The following is a 15,267-nucleotide window of genomic DNA, read 5'->3' on the forward strand; positions in this document are numbered from 1 at the left end:
TCAGTGTTAAGCTCTAGGTAGTTACTGATTCATTCACTAACAGACTTAATGGCGCCAAAAGTGAACCAAATTGGTAGCCAAAGGATTAAAGGAGCCATTGGGAACCAGACAGAGTAATTTGTTGAAACACTTATAAGCTTATTCAATGGGGATTATATACATTATTATTACAACTACATCTGCACATATAAACAACTTGTGGCCAGAGCATCAGCCACCACAGAAGTGAATTTTCACCATAAATCTTAAGCAAATAGAGGCACAAGGACTAATCGGCATTGCCTTTCAAATACTTCACAAACCATTCCTCTTCTCTACAATGTGTACAAACAACTCTGTATACTTCAATCAGAAGTCTGGGGAACCGACTTGCAAAGTATCCATCAAATCCTTCAGGAACTGGTCCTACAAGTTCCTGGCAAAGCCACCAACAAAGAAGAGAGTTAATATCATCTGTACATGCACATAGAAAACTTAAGCAAGAAATAACATAAGAGCTGTGCTTCTACATCATCATCACCCATACAAAATAACACAATTAAATTTTGAGTAACAAAATTAAATTCTGGGTTCAAAATTTTGGAAACAGTTCAGGTCGGCGATTAAGGTGAGATTTGATCGTTTCTGATCCATAAAACAGATGAACTAGATTGGAATCAAGAATACATTATCAGTAACATTGCTCCTACCCCAACATAACTACAGTTTCATATATTTTGTTAGTCAGAGAGGGAAAGAAAAAAAAAAACCTGAATTTTGTTTGGAAGCTCTCTGTAGTGATTCAATTTATTTCGCATGACTCGCAATAGGTCTCGAACACTGTCATACTTATAACGCCTGTACTGGCCAATGTTAGTGATAAATGCAGGTTCCATCTTTTCATCCCATTTCCCACCCAAAGCCATGGGTGCAATACTTTCTAGCACTTTCAAAAGATTAGACTTAGACTCTCTATCTTCCAGTTCTACCCTGTCACTAGTGTCACGGAAAAATGATAGCCTCATCTCAGAGCTCCAGAAAAGAGGATGGTGCAACACCTCCAATGCCTTTGGCCTGACAACAATTAAGAATGTTTCCATAAACAAAATTTAAAAGATGTCATATAATCAAAGTTTGCATCAAAACTAAGAAAATGACACATTTGTCTGTTAATTGGAACAAGTCCTAGTCTCAAATATGAGCAGTAATAACAGTACAACAAATCCATTGCATGGTACAAAAATATTGCTAACAATTCATTAAGAAGAGCCTAACACTCTTACCTCAATTCATGGTCAGGGTTTAACAAACGAGATATAAGATCCAAAGCTTCGGGAAGATACTCCACCAAGAAGAGATCCATTTGGTTCTTCACAATATTTATATCACGTTCAAGGCGATCACCAAATGGATGTCTACCACCAGTGATGCAAAAAAATAGGACACAACCTAAACTAAACAAATCAACTGCGCGTGTTTGCCGCCCATGAAGAAGTTGTTCAGGTGCTTGCCAACCCGAACTGCCACAACCTGCAATCAAGTCATCAAATATAATCAGTGAGCAGTTAAGATTTCTAATTTTTGTTTTGAAAATGAACTTGAAATAGATGAGATCGCATGATGGATGCCATTAACTCTGCCTGTAGGATTTTAAAAGTAGGGCATTTAAACTTTAAAGTTCGTAAAGAGACAGGGAAATAGTACTTTCCAGTAGCATGATGACCCAAAGAAGACATATCCCCAATAAGGCGCTTGCTAATGCCCATATCAGAAAGCTTTGCACATAAAGATCTTTCCTTAATTAACAAAACATTTTGAGGCTTCAAGTCCCGATGAATTATCCCCAATTCATGCAAATGCACAAGCCCAGAAACCACATCCCTGCGTTACAGAAACAAATAGAAGGTCAAGAAAGATGCTAAATCAAATCTTATAACAAGGCATCTGAGATAACAATAACGACCATTGTCATTTGTTGATATATGACTCATACACCAAGAGATTGTTAAATTTCTTTGGTTAAAATCATATCCATCAATGAAAATTTAACCAACCTCATCAATTTCAATAATAGAGGTGATGGAAGGCCATTTGCTTTCCACAAATTAACATTTGGCATAACAGTCTTGACTGACTCCAAGCGGACTTCATACTCAATCATAGCTCCTGTTGCATGTTCCTCGCCAGCTACTGGATTTTGAGAGGAATCAGAGTGAATTTGTATCAAATCATCCAAATTGCAAATACAACGCTCCAGAGAGAGATAGACAAAATCTTTATCATACTCCACTCCATACCATCGCACTATGTTTGGATGTCGGTCAGATGCAATAAGATTCTGAATTTCTTTAAAAGCCGCATCATGATGAGCTAGTACAAGTCGTTTCACAGCAACAGGTCGACCTTCATAAACTCCCTCCAGGACAATGGTACCATTGCTTCCCTTAGCAATTTCTGTATTAGATAGAAGTAGTTTACCAATCCTGCGACCATCAGTACCACCATCAAAAAGTTTATTAAGGTTCAACCATGTTTTGTTATCACCCTCAATGTGTGCTAAAGCTTCCTCATCTTGAGATGATACATGTTTCTCATTTTTCTCAATAATGCCACTATTCTTTCCTGATTTCCTATTCTTCTTCCTTTTGGAAGGTGCAGTTTTTGAATCAGAATTACTGTGCTGATCATCCAACAATACTTGCCCTTTAACCACAAAAGCATGGCGGTATACAACAAAGCCCATGAGGATGACAAAGGAGAAAGTGAGAGTCAATGCTGTTGACCAATCAAAAAACATGCCTAACATGTCACTAGCAGAATTTCTCATATCATGCATGTCTACAAGCCCTGATTCATTAATCTTCTCCAGAGACAGAGGGCGCATGGTGCCACTATCACTGCTTTGATCAGAATTTGTTTTGGGTTGCGGAGGAGGCATAAGATCTGGAGTAGGCAATGGCAGCATCATATTGTCATGATCAGAATCTAAACGTTTGTTGACCTCCAGCTGTGAAGGAAGAATCAAACCTGAAGCTGGCTTTGGGAGCATTGTGTCTGTGTGTTGATCCCCTAATAGTCTTCCAGGTCTAGATGATTCTAACAATGGATGACTTCGACGGCGGAAGATAAATGCTTTTGATTGACATGATAACGGTAAAGCAATATCACTGCCAGTTTCAGAACCAAGCATGTCTTTTACATTCAAAGGGACCCCACCAAATGGGTTCTCGATACCTTGACAAAGTAAAGCAGCCCCAATTTCAGAAACTGTCATATTCCATGAGACTTTGTCTGAATTTGGAACAAATGACTTCAACAAATAATCTGTCCTCATGAGTTGTAGTCGTGGGCCTTGTGGCGCAGCAGCATTTGGGCTCATTGAACTGGACTTGACCAACTCCTTATTGTCTCTAATATTATTATTGTACGAAACACTCTGTTCTTCACTACTCTGAAACATGGATGAAGAATCGGATAGAGTGTATGTTCGAATCAGCTTTCCAGTCACAGGCTCAACCTCAAAGACAGTGGTCTTCTTAGATCCAAGTGTAATTGCTCCTTCCTCTGATATGTAAGGCGTACTATTGATGAAGTCATCAATAGTCATTGAAAGTTTCTGCAAGTACATGTAAGTCAACAATTAATGTCTAAAAAGCAATGACACACCCACCCCTTCTTAAAAAAAGGAATAATTGCAGTAGCATACGAAGAAAAACTTCCAGGCAATATCCAACATCATCAATTGCTCAGAAGAAAAATGCTTCTTAGGGACATGATAGTGATAATGCTAAGTATCTTATCATAGTCCCGCAACTACTTTAAATGATTCGTTACAACTATGAACCCAGAATTCTCTTAGGTGCCAACATAAACGTTTCTGCACTACATTTAGCAAATGTGTGCGACAAAATAAAATGAGAAGTTTAGAAACAGTGGTAATTTTGTCTCTCAAAAACACTCACGCACAAACTATAGAAAATGAAGATGCAATGGTCCATTTTAGATATGGGAAGATATATCCAAGCCTATCCAGGCACGCTATTTATTTTAAATTGCATTACCAAAACCACCAACTTTGCCATCCCATGACTAAAACAAATCTAAGATGAGACATCCTGGGACAGTTCCCAAAATTATACAATCTCTGCACCAATACCAATATATTTCAGAACCACACCGGCATGCTATCTAGCATACATTAATTTAAATATTAATAAAAATGGGATAAAAAACACAGTGGCATTGTATTTGTATGACATACCATTTTGCCAAAGTGCTCGCTGTGCATATACAACTCCCAGTCATCACCAATATCTATGAAGAACCCAGTACTTTGCAAAGCAGAAAGGTTTTCTTTATCACTGTCTTGGCTGAGAGGAGCCTGATACGAAGTGTAAATTGGTGGCCCTGAAGCAAATGACCAAATTACTCTCATCGAATTACTGTCCACCAAGCGTACCGTCCCATCCAGTTCAGCAACTAAGGCCGTGCCATGCTTACTGTTCCAATTCAAATCGACCCAAAACAGTAAAATTCAAAATAAATTCAACAACTTCAAAAAACAAAAAAAGCAAATAAATAAATAAATTTGAGAACTTTGAGATATTGATATTCGATTATTATTAAAAAAAAAAATGGAACTGACGGTGAAATAGAGAGAAGGGATCGGCTGGGGGACCGAGACAAGGCAGTGAGACGATTATTCTCCGGCGAACCCAGAAGCTGCAGCCCCGAGCTCTCCTCCGAGTTCAATAATACGTCGCCGTTTAAGCTGGCGAACCCGGAAATTAGAACTAGGACAAAGAAGAGTTTCCAAAGAAAATGGTGCTTCATCGGTGAGATTGAATCCCCAAATTGCGATGTGATCGAGAATGGGGTTGAGGGGTTTGAGCGAAACGGTCAAAGGCAAAGAAATTTGATTTTGAGGCGTGGGGGTTAAGGAGATGGTTTGGGAAGAACCGCGACGGAGGACAGCGTCGAAGATTCGAAGCTTGTTCCGACCATGCACACTTGGGATCTCCGACTCCGGAAGGCTGCTGTCGCCTCACTTGTCGGGTTTGTTTTCCCTCGCCACCGTTTTTCTACTAATTTTTGCTTCCAAAACCAAAATTCTCTCATCATTCATAACGAATCTCTACTATTGTCAATTTGTCAGGTATCAAATATTCTTTAGTCAACAGCTTTTGGTCAACTTTGGACTTGTTGCTCGTTTATCTTCTAAAATTACCAAAACTAAAAGTATAAATTTGGGTTCAATTGAGACTTGGGAAGTTGTGAGTGAATTGGACACCCATGAGATCCATAAAAGGGTTTGGACGTGAATTACTGAATTGTATATTTTTACCATTGTACAAAGGACAGGGGTGGAAATGTAGAATCGGTTTGATAACCGAATTGATCGGTCAAAACTGATCACCGAACTGATGTCGGTGAAATGGCACAAAACAGAACCGTCGTCGAACCGCTAGTTATCGGTTATCGATTATTTCAATTTCGGTTGGTTTCGATCGATGGAAGTCGATTTCGGAAAAGGAACCGCTGACTTGAAGAGAGGGAGGCAGAGGGTGACGAGAGGCTGAGAGTAGTGTGAGTGGGAGAGAGGCGACGACACTGATGAATTTTGGAAAGAGAGAGAGAGAGAAAGAGAAAGAGAAAGAAGGAGAGAAATAGGGAGATAGAGAGAAAGAAGGAGAGAAAGGCACATGGCAGCATGAGTGAGAGAGGCTGAGAGCAGAGGGCATAGAGTCATCAACTGAGAGCAGAAGGCTACGTGAGTGTGATCGGTTCGATTTACCAAAATCGACGATTTGGGTATTTCAAAACCTTTTTCGACGTCGATATTGGTGGTTCAATTCGGTTATATAATCAAAACCAATATTTCACAAATAAACATCGAATCGATCGGTGCAGTTGTCGTTTTTTTAGTTAAAAAACTCAACCCTACCAAAGGGTGCATGACATCTTTTAGATGCACTGGTCAATTTGATACAAAGTGATACACATTATGAGGTTATGCTTATAGTTTTTACATGAATACCCATTGTTCCTTGAACATATACATATTTTGTTATAACCGACTTTTTAACTTTTTTAAGTTTGTGTTTATGATATTTTTGTAGGTGTGTATTAACATTTCACAAATAACATTTAAAAAACCATGCAAGTGACTATCTTTTGTATGTAATAATCGGTTGTAATTAACAAATAACATATTATAACTTTCATATAGTTTCAAGTGAGTTATAAGTGAGCATTTGAACTTTTAAACTCGTTAGCGTTCAAACCCTTTACTTAAAAATGAGCTGTATCATATTTTTCCTCGTCTCTCCAGTTTATCACTGTATAGACTCAAAAACCAACCTACAAATAATGCATTCACTAAATACATACAAATTTATAAAAATATTACATCAATTTTTTTTATCACCCTTCTTGGGAAAGACCGAAAGAGTAAACTGTAAACCTTTTTTTTTTGTGGAGAAACGAAAGACCAACGGAGGCTGTAAATAAATCAGAGCCGTCGCGTGTCGATCACGTGTCACTCGCGCGCTACGGAGCCAAATTTTCACAGTTGAGCTCACAGTGTGTACCCTAAACTGAGAAAGTTGATGGTCTCGCTGCCCTCGCAGTACCAAAGCACCGAAGTCGCAGCAGAAGAAGGAAAAACGACGCCGTAAAGTCATATACAGGGAGAGAGAGAGCGTTTAGGGGAGGCCGAGGCCGAAGGAGGGGTCCGAAACATGTTGCAGAACAAGTCATTCGTCAAGAGAACAAGAGGAGGCAAAATAACAAAGGTCTAATCTGCTTCTGTTTTCCTCTCAAAACCCTAACCCAAAACCCTTTTATTTTCTGCTGTTGCTGTTTCCGATTAGGATTTTGTGTGATTGGGGTTTATGGTTTTTTTTTTTTGTCGGGTTTTGCTTCGCTCAGGTTGTGAGAGAGCACTATCTCAGACACGACATATACTGCGGAGCTCCGATATGCAAAGTGTGCGACACGTCGCAGGCTCGCTTGAGCGCTTCTGCTTCTACCATTCTCATTTTCGATACCAATGTGGTTCTCAATCAGGTTGGTTGTTTCTCTATCTAGTTTTATTGAATTTGTTCTCTTACTCTGCGAATGAAGAAGTGATTTAGAGCTCTCTCCCTCTCTCTATTTGTGGTTTACAGATTGATTTGCTTGAGAACCAGGCAATTGACGACGTGGTTTTGCTTTCCATTGTGCTCGAAGAGGTTAAGAACCGGAACTTGTCAGTTTACAATAGAGTCAGAGCTCTCTGCAGCAATCCTTTAAGGAAATTCTTTGTTTTCTCTAATGAACACCACAAGTAGGTTCTACCCCAAAATTACATTTGTCCATGTGATATACACATTTGTTGGGATTTTAAGCACTTATTTTTTATATATTTGTTGATTGCTGCTCTCTGTTCAGGGATACGTATGTTACAGAAATGAGTGGTGAAAGTAAAAATGATCGAAATGATAGAGGTTTGCTCCTGTTCTATACTACCTGAAAGTGCCAGTCAGTTCTAATATTCACTTGCTGGTTATGCCATTGATTTACTGTGTAACATGCATATGTATATATCCAACTCTGTTAACATCAAAGAAATTGTTATTCAGCAATTCGGGTGGCTGCTCAATGGTATCAAAATCATCTTGCTGGGTCTGCTCGGGTTTTACTTATAACTAATGACAAAGAGAATAAGAGGAAGGCTATTGAAGAGGGAATTTCTGCAGAGACAGGTGTGAATATAAAATATGTTTGCTATCCACGTTGTCTGTGACAGCAATTCTTGTACTTCAGACCTGCCATTTTTAGGTTGATATCCACATGATTTAAATGTTTCTATTTTCAATTTTTCATCATCTTGATGGAAATTTGATGGAATTACTCACTTGCGAATTGTTGCCTTGTCCTCAGTGGAGTCTTATGTGAGATCTTTGAGTCGACCAGATTTGCTTGACCTGCTCGTGCAGCCTGCATCAGAAGATGTAAGCATGGAGGAAGTTGAAGATTTGAGACCATCAAAGAGGAAAATCATTTACACAGAGGTATTCCTTCTGAGTCTGCATGTTGCATGTTTTGACTGTTGTAATAAGTTCCATGAAACTAATATGTGGTATTAAGTTCTAACCAGTTTCTTGCTCTCTTTTGTTTTCCAGCATAAGCCTATGTCTGAGATTACTTCTGGTTTGCATCGCGGTATATACCATCAAGGAAAACTTAGAGTGAACCGTTACAACCCATTTGAAGCATATGTTGGAAGCGAGAGTATCGGTGATGAAATTATAATTTATGGGCGTACCAACATGAATAGGGCTTTTGATGGTGATATAGTGGCAGTTGAGCTTCTGTCTCGGGATCAATGGCACGAGGAGAAATCTCTAGCTATAGGAGATGAGGGTACGTTCATATATAATAATGGCACGTATGCATTTAAATGTGATTTTATGAAGGTTGGGCTTGTTTTGAAAATCATAAATAATAAATGAGCAGATGAAGGTATGTTAGTAAATATAATGGTACATTTGCATTTAAAGGTGATTTATGAAGGTTGGGCTTGGTTTGAAAATCATAAGTCTGAGTTAATTCCTTTTGAAGGTTACTTCTGGGTTTTAGCTTAAAATTTTATGATTTCTAGTTGCCTTTTTCTGGTGAAAATTTAAAAACACATTATGATAAATAGACACATGAGAAGATCTCATAATGGAAAAATAAAAATAAGAGAACTCCCAAGAAATTAACTGCTGATAGAGGTCTCTTATCTCAAGGCCACCTGTGAATATGTGCTTACCTGAGCTCCTTGAGCCTACTTGATCCTATATTTCATCCAGTTTGCATTTTCAAAAGAGCAAAAGAGTGATCTCTTGTGTCAAGTCTCCTTCTCCCCCCCCCCCCCCCCAAATTCTCTCTCTCTCTCTCTCTCTCTCCATGCATGCTTTTCTTATTGAATTCTTTTGCTTAGTATATTTTGTAATCCCTTACAGAGGATGAGGAAGAAGAAGATGTTCATCTGGTTCCAGGCAGTGCTGACGATGCTCCTAGAACTACAGCTCAGTCACAAGGTTCTTCTGCAGAAACAGATCCAGTATCAAGTCGTCCATCTGGCCGTATTGTTGGTATTATAAAACGGAATTGGCATTCGTAAGTTAACTTCACTGGTTACCCAAAGCCTTTTTGTTCTATTTATTGTTTCGCTGAAAGATGTTTCTTCTTATAAGTAGGTGGCAGTCAATGTGTTACCTTTCAGTGTGTCTGTGTGTGTTTTAGATTTGTGATTGTTTTGCCATGGTGCCATCCCATCTTCTTAATTCGTCAGTGATATAAATCAATGTTTTGGTTTTGATTTGTATTGTACTCTTCTTAATTCCTCAGTGATATAAATCAAATAATTTTTTCATAAGATGTGGTATGTTTTGAGACTAGAGTTGGTTGTTATGATGATCTTTTCTGGTATCGGTTCAGTTATTTGATATAAATTAATATCCATGCAGCTATTGTGGATCTTTGGAGCCGATGGCTATGCCTGCTGGTAGTGGTGGTGTTGCCCATGCCTTATTTGCCTCCAAAGACCGTAGGATTCCTAAGATTCGAATTCATACTCGACAGCTTGTGAATCTTCTGGACAAGAGAATTATTGTGGCGGTTGATTCTTGGGACTGTTTGTCTCGATATCCTTCTGGCCATTATGTACGAACAATAGGAGAAATAGGTGATAGAGATACTGAAACTGAGGTAGGTTGGAAGGGGTTCAGTTTGTTTGCATTTGTTTGTTTGAAAAACCTTCTTTTATTTTCTCTGTGTAGTGCTTTAACACCTTTAAAAAAAAAACGATAAATTCACATGTACCACATGATCAATTCAAGTTTGGATGGCAGTGACAGTGATTTAGCTTTTTGGATGCTGCAGGTGGTCTTGATCGAGAATGATATAAATACGAGACCATTTGCTTCTCAAGTTCTAGCATGCTTGCCACCATTACCATGGTCTGTCTCTTCTGAAGATTTGGCAAATCCTTTTCGGCAGGATTTGCGACAATTGCGTGTCTTTAGTGTGGACCCTCCTGGTATATGGCCTATAAATTTGTTCTTTCAATTCTTGTTCTTCCTCCTTTTCCTACTTTTTTTTTATTGTTTTTTGCTGTTTTCTGTTATTGTGCAAATATTTGTAGTTTTGTTAAATATTAAGATAAGATACTCTGCTTCTGGTTTCTGCAGGATGCAAGGATATTGATGATGCACTGCACTGTACAGCTCTCCCAAATGGAAATTACGAAGTTGGAGTCCGTATCCTCAACCTTCTGACATTTGTTTATATAATTGAAAATGCATGTATAACTGAAGTGTAAGGTTGATTTGTGCAATTTAGGCGATATAGTGTATGTGTTTGTCTGTGTGTCATTGATAACTCAAACCTGAAAGAGGAGATGTTTTCTGCAAGTTCAGAACTTATTGTTTAAAATTTTTTACTAATGCTTTAGCAGAGTTTAGCTTAGTCTTGTCCACTGCTTTCTCTCCTTCCTTGCAGTTTTGTTTGGATGTTACAATTTTTCTCATTTTTAATTCTTTGCCCTTTTTTATGAGGATATTTCATTGTTCTATTGTGGTTGACTTTTGTTATTCTCTAGGATTCCTTAGATTATGAGCTTTCCAGTAATTGTAACTGAAAACTTTTGTTATACATGCGTTATTTTAACCTCTATGAGGTTCCATGCAAACTTTTGCTATAAGTGTAAAATGAGTAATCTGCAAGCTTAATCTTTAATGACATTCAATTAGATATTGCTGATGTAACAAATTTTGTACACTCGGGCACCCCTCTTGATGATGAGGCTTCACAAAGGGGCACATCGGTCTATCTTGTTGAACGGCGCATAGACATGCTTCCAAAACCTCTGACAGAAGGTATTTTTTTTAATATAAAAAAACCTCTTTTGTAACGAGTTCATTATCCTAACATAATGGTTGATATTTTGGTTGAATTTTTTAACTTAAAGATATATTTCTTTTTATGCAGATATATGCTCACTCCGAGCTGATGTGGAAAGGCTAGCTTTTTCTGTTATTTGGGTATATGCTCCCTCACTAAATTAGTCAGTATAAGACACTTGTAGTCTTAATTTATTTTGCTATTTTAAACTGTGATTTATTTTAAAGTCAAGTTTGTTAATCATTCAGTACTCTGGATTTTGCAATTTTTATTTATAGAAAACAAACCTATGCAGTGTTCATCAGTCATCACACACCTTTACACACCCACATGCATATGAATCTGCTATAGAAATACCATTTTTAATTCGCCTTATATATATGACTAACCTTTGTTGGAGTCTCTTAGTTTTGGTTTGTTATATAATTCTTGGCCTGAATTTCAGGAAATGACACCTGAAGCTGAGATTATTTCTACAAGATACACAAAAAGTGTCATTAAATCTTGTGCAGCATTGTCCTACGTTGAAGCTCAAGCAAGGATGGACGATAGGTGCATTTCTATTCCAATTTAGTTACCTTGTGGTAGATAAACTCATTTTGACCTTACCATCACCTGGAAAAACAGTGGGCCTTGTGGTACGGTGGTACCCATCACCTGGCAACCAAACTGGTTCTTACTCCTTTGGGTGGAAAATGTTTAAGAATCTGGCATCTTGTGTTGCAATAGCACTCAGAGAACAAAGGAGAGAAAAATTTAGGCACCACCAATTATTAATTCTAAACCTGCACCAATGATTCAATCTGTTCAGTGGTGTGGGTTTTTTGCAACGTGTGCCCGCATGTTGATCCCTTTCCTATGCAGCTATGCCCCCCTATAAAAGTTTCTCATAGCTTTGTTTTTTTAAGAATAAAGCTTTCTTATGAGTTATGTCTTTTATATTATTGCAGTCGGTTGATGGATTCATTAACAACAGATTTAAGAAACATGAACACATTAGCAAAGGTATGCACACTTAGGCCCTACTTTGGTTATGAATTTATGAGTTAAACAACTGTAATGTGCATCTTACTTTCTTGACTTCTCTGATTAGTATGCTTTTGTATATAATGTTACAGATAATGAGGTCAAGACGCATTGAGAGAGGAGCCTTAACTCTTGCGTCTGCTGAAGTCAAATTTCAAATTGACACTGAGACACATGATCCTCTTGATATTGGTATGTTTGAATGACAAGTTTTCTAATTCAACATTTCAAAAAATTTAGGGTGGGCAAAACATTTCAAAATTTGATTGATGGATCGAAATCCTGAAATTTTACACTGAGAAAGGATCAGCTGTGCTGTTGTTTAATTCACCAATGAGTAATTTCCTTATTTCATGGAATTAATTGTTCAGTGTTGCTTTAGGATCATGCCTGCATAATAACGATTTACAGCAGACTGCATTACCCTGACATCAACATTCACATTCACATTATGCATATATCATATTCTTTTAATGTTTGGTAATTTTGGTTCATGAAGGTCAGCATACGTGGGCAGAATTTATTAAAATATGATGCGCTGAAGTCTCTGATGTGTCTATTATATTCTTTTTATGTTTTGCATTTTTTAATGTTTCTACTGCATGAATTGTTTCTGCAGGTATGTACCAGATTCGTGAAGCAAACCAAATGGTTGAAGAGTTTATGCTTGCTGCTAATATTTCAGTTGCTGAGAAGATCCTTAAAGATTTTCCTCTGTGTTCACTGTTGAGGTAAGTTGATGGATGTTTCTTTAATAATTTTCATGGTCTTATGTTATTTTACCTGGAATGACCTTCTGTTGCCTTTTGCTTAAAATTAAGGCTATAGAGTAGCATGGGGGTCTATTTAGGTTGGTTGAGTTGGAGTGTAACAGTTTCTGGTGAAGTGTAGATTTCCTATCCAAGTGCTTGATATATATTTTTCACTAATATTTGTGGTTGTGGCATGATAGGCACATATCTGGTTTTGAACTTTGCCACGTCTCTCTTTTTGGTCACTGAATTGGTGTGTGTGTGTGTGCAGGCGCCATCCTACTCCTACCAGAGAGATGCTTGAACCTTTGATGCGTACGGCTGCTGCTGTTGGTCTCAACTTGGATGCTTCATCATCCAAGGCACTGGCTCATTCACTTGACTGTGCTGTGGTAAGTGTTCATTTCATATGCTTGCTACTAGTATGAGACTTGTGGGGTTTCTTTCTCGAGTACATAGAGTTTTGCGCTATTCTGCTCTCTCTCTCTCTCTCTCTCTCTCTCTCTCTCTCTCATATTAATAAAAAATTAATTGTTTTCCAGGGTGATGATCCTTACTTCAATAAGCTGATTCGTATATTGGCTACTAGATGCATGACACAGGTAATTCACTTGAATGGTTAGTGAAGGTGAAATTATTTTAAAGGACACATTTCTAAATATACTCATTTACATTGTGTTTGCATTCTAGGCTGTTTATTTCTGTAGTGGGGATCTCAGCCCTCCAGAATATCTTCATTATGGTCTTTCAGCGCCTTTATATACTCATTTTACCTCTCCTATAAGGAGATATGCAGGTTAGCATTGGTTTTAGTCATGTGATTCTGGGTGATCATAGAGTTATTGTTGTCTGACTTAATAACTTTCTTTTTCCTGCAGATGTCATAGTACACAGGTTGCTTTCTGCATCTTTGGGGATACACAAGCTTCCAACCATATTCCAAGATGGACCCCAGCTCACTAGTATTGCTGACAGTATGGAATAATTTTCCCTGTTGAACTTATTTTATTTAGTTTTATAGAAATGGTCAAATCTTTATTTACTCCTATGGCTGGATGTTCCATGGTCATAAGTGATGAATAATCTGTTTGCAGCCACTCAGCTTATAATCTAATGGAAGTTTTCTTTTCTTATATTGAAAATATTTGGTCTTCTGAGCCAAGATTAATTCATTTTTCTCAATATTTCCCATAGATTATGCAATGTCTTCTCAACTCTGTTTATAGTTTGACTGTGATATTGAAATGGATGCTGCTTCATTTGTTTCTGCTACAGATTTAAATTATCGACATAGGAATGCCCAGATGGCAAGCCGGGCCTCAGTTGAGCTCCATACTCTTATTTATTTCAGAAAACGGTATGAAGCATTCTCTCTCTCTCTCTCTCTCTCTCTCTCTCTCTCTCTCTCTCGCTCTCTCTCTCTCTCTCTCATAATGCCTTTCACTCATGTAGGCCAATGGACACAGAGGCAAGAATAGTAAGAATACGATCCAATGGATTTTTTGTATTTGTTCCCAAGTATGTCTTCTAACCTCATACAGCATCCTTTTCTTTTCATTGTGTGTGTGGGGGTGGGGGTTTGATTATTTTGGGGGTGTTGTTTTCAATATAATTTCGGTATCCTTTTGTTCTTGTATTTGATGAAAAAAAATTGATTGCCCTGTGAGTTATTTTTGTTCACAATTTTGTGTCTGGTGTTTGATTGACTACTGACTTTAATATTCTGGAGTGGAGTAGGGTGTTAAGATAAACTTATGGAGGTGGTTTATATCTGTAAACTCTTTATTTTTGCAGGTTTGGCATAGAAGGGCCTGTGTACTTGATCCCAAGAGGTGAGAAGGAAGCTGGAGAATGGTATGTAGACGAGAAGCAGCAGAAGATAAGAAAAATGGACGGTAGCATTTCATACAGCGTTCTGCAAACAGTGCACATTCATTTGGAGATTGTGGAGCCTCAGCCCAATAGGCCAAAACTCCAGCTTACGCTAGTGTAGATGACCAACTCTCACTCTGCCCACCATCAGGGCCAGAACATAGAAGGGACTAAGAGGGCCATGGCCCCTGCAAAGTTTTGAAAAAAAAAAACAATCAATATAAGTTTTAGAATACCATTCTATTCGTCTGAAAAATAGAATAGTTTAATGTGTTGAGCATATGTGTCATTTGTAAAGAATACCATTCCATTCTATTCCTCTGTTTTATTATTCTCATGAACATTATAGAGATACCATGTGGGTTTGTTTGAACTCAGTATTTTGTATCTTATTCTTATCTCAATTTCTTTGACATAATTTTCTTTCCCACATTTATACTTGCAAAAAACTGCAACAATTCATGTAATTTATTTTGTTTTAATAACCAGACTTCTATAAATCTCAATTTCTAAGTTTAAAACCCGCTTAACCTAAACACTAATTAATACAATTAGTAAGTATACAATTAAATCAAACAAGAAAATCAATATTTAAGAATTTATAGAAAAAGTCAAAGACAATTCATGATGATGATTAGTGCAACAAATCTGTAAAATCTAATATTTCATTAATAAGTTTTTGGGTGCTTTAATTAGAAATTCCAAA

General features: G+C 37.6%; 2 protein-coding genes across 2 annotated transcripts; one reads left to right on the forward strand and one right to left on the reverse strand.

The window, feature by feature from the left end:
• Positions 1 to 61: 61 nt before the first annotated feature.
• Positions 62 to 5,085, reverse strand: LOC147284949 (serine/threonine-protein kinase/endoribonuclease IRE1a-like). Its single transcript, XM_086242880.1, has 7 exons — positions 4,625 to 5,085; positions 4,241 to 4,478; positions 2,034 to 3,595; positions 1,687 to 1,860; positions 1,263 to 1,508; positions 750 to 1,053; positions 62 to 415 (listed from the first exon to the last, which is right to left on the reverse strand). The coding sequence occupies exons 1-7, from the start codon at positions 4,810 to 4,812 to the stop codon at positions 269 to 271; spliced, it is 2,859 nt and encodes a 952-aa protein (XP_086099006.1). The 5' UTR covers positions 4,813 to 5,085; the 3' UTR covers positions 62 to 268.
• Positions 5,086 to 6,478: 1,393 nt separating this feature from the next.
• On the forward strand, positions 6,479 to 14,965 carry EMB2763 (ribonuclease II family protein). The gene is made up of 24 exons (XM_086243352.1): positions 6,479 to 6,773; positions 6,910 to 7,047; positions 7,149 to 7,306; positions 7,411 to 7,466; positions 7,602 to 7,724; positions 7,903 to 8,033; positions 8,145 to 8,385; positions 8,970 to 9,126; positions 9,477 to 9,717; positions 9,892 to 10,048; positions 10,200 to 10,268; positions 10,761 to 10,886; positions 10,999 to 11,051; positions 11,357 to 11,463; positions 11,862 to 11,916; positions 12,030 to 12,129; positions 12,557 to 12,668; positions 12,961 to 13,081; positions 13,232 to 13,291; positions 13,380 to 13,485; positions 13,568 to 13,663; positions 13,965 to 14,046; positions 14,142 to 14,207; positions 14,484 to 14,965. Exons 1-24 carry the CDS (start codon positions 6,720 to 6,722, stop codon positions 14,680 to 14,682), a joined length of 2,808 nt encoding a protein of 935 aa, XP_086099478.1. The 5' UTR covers positions 6,479 to 6,719; the 3' UTR covers positions 14,683 to 14,965.
• The last annotated feature ends 302 nt before the right edge of the window (positions 14,966 to 15,267 follow it).

The sequence above is a fragment of the Dryas octopetala genome, chromosome 5 (genome assembly GCF_963921425.1).
Source record: "Dryas octopetala chromosome 5, drDryOcto1.1, whole genome shotgun sequence".
In the NCBI taxonomy this organism is placed as follows: domain Eukaryota; kingdom Viridiplantae; phylum Streptophyta; class Magnoliopsida; order Rosales; family Rosaceae; genus Dryas; species Dryas octopetala.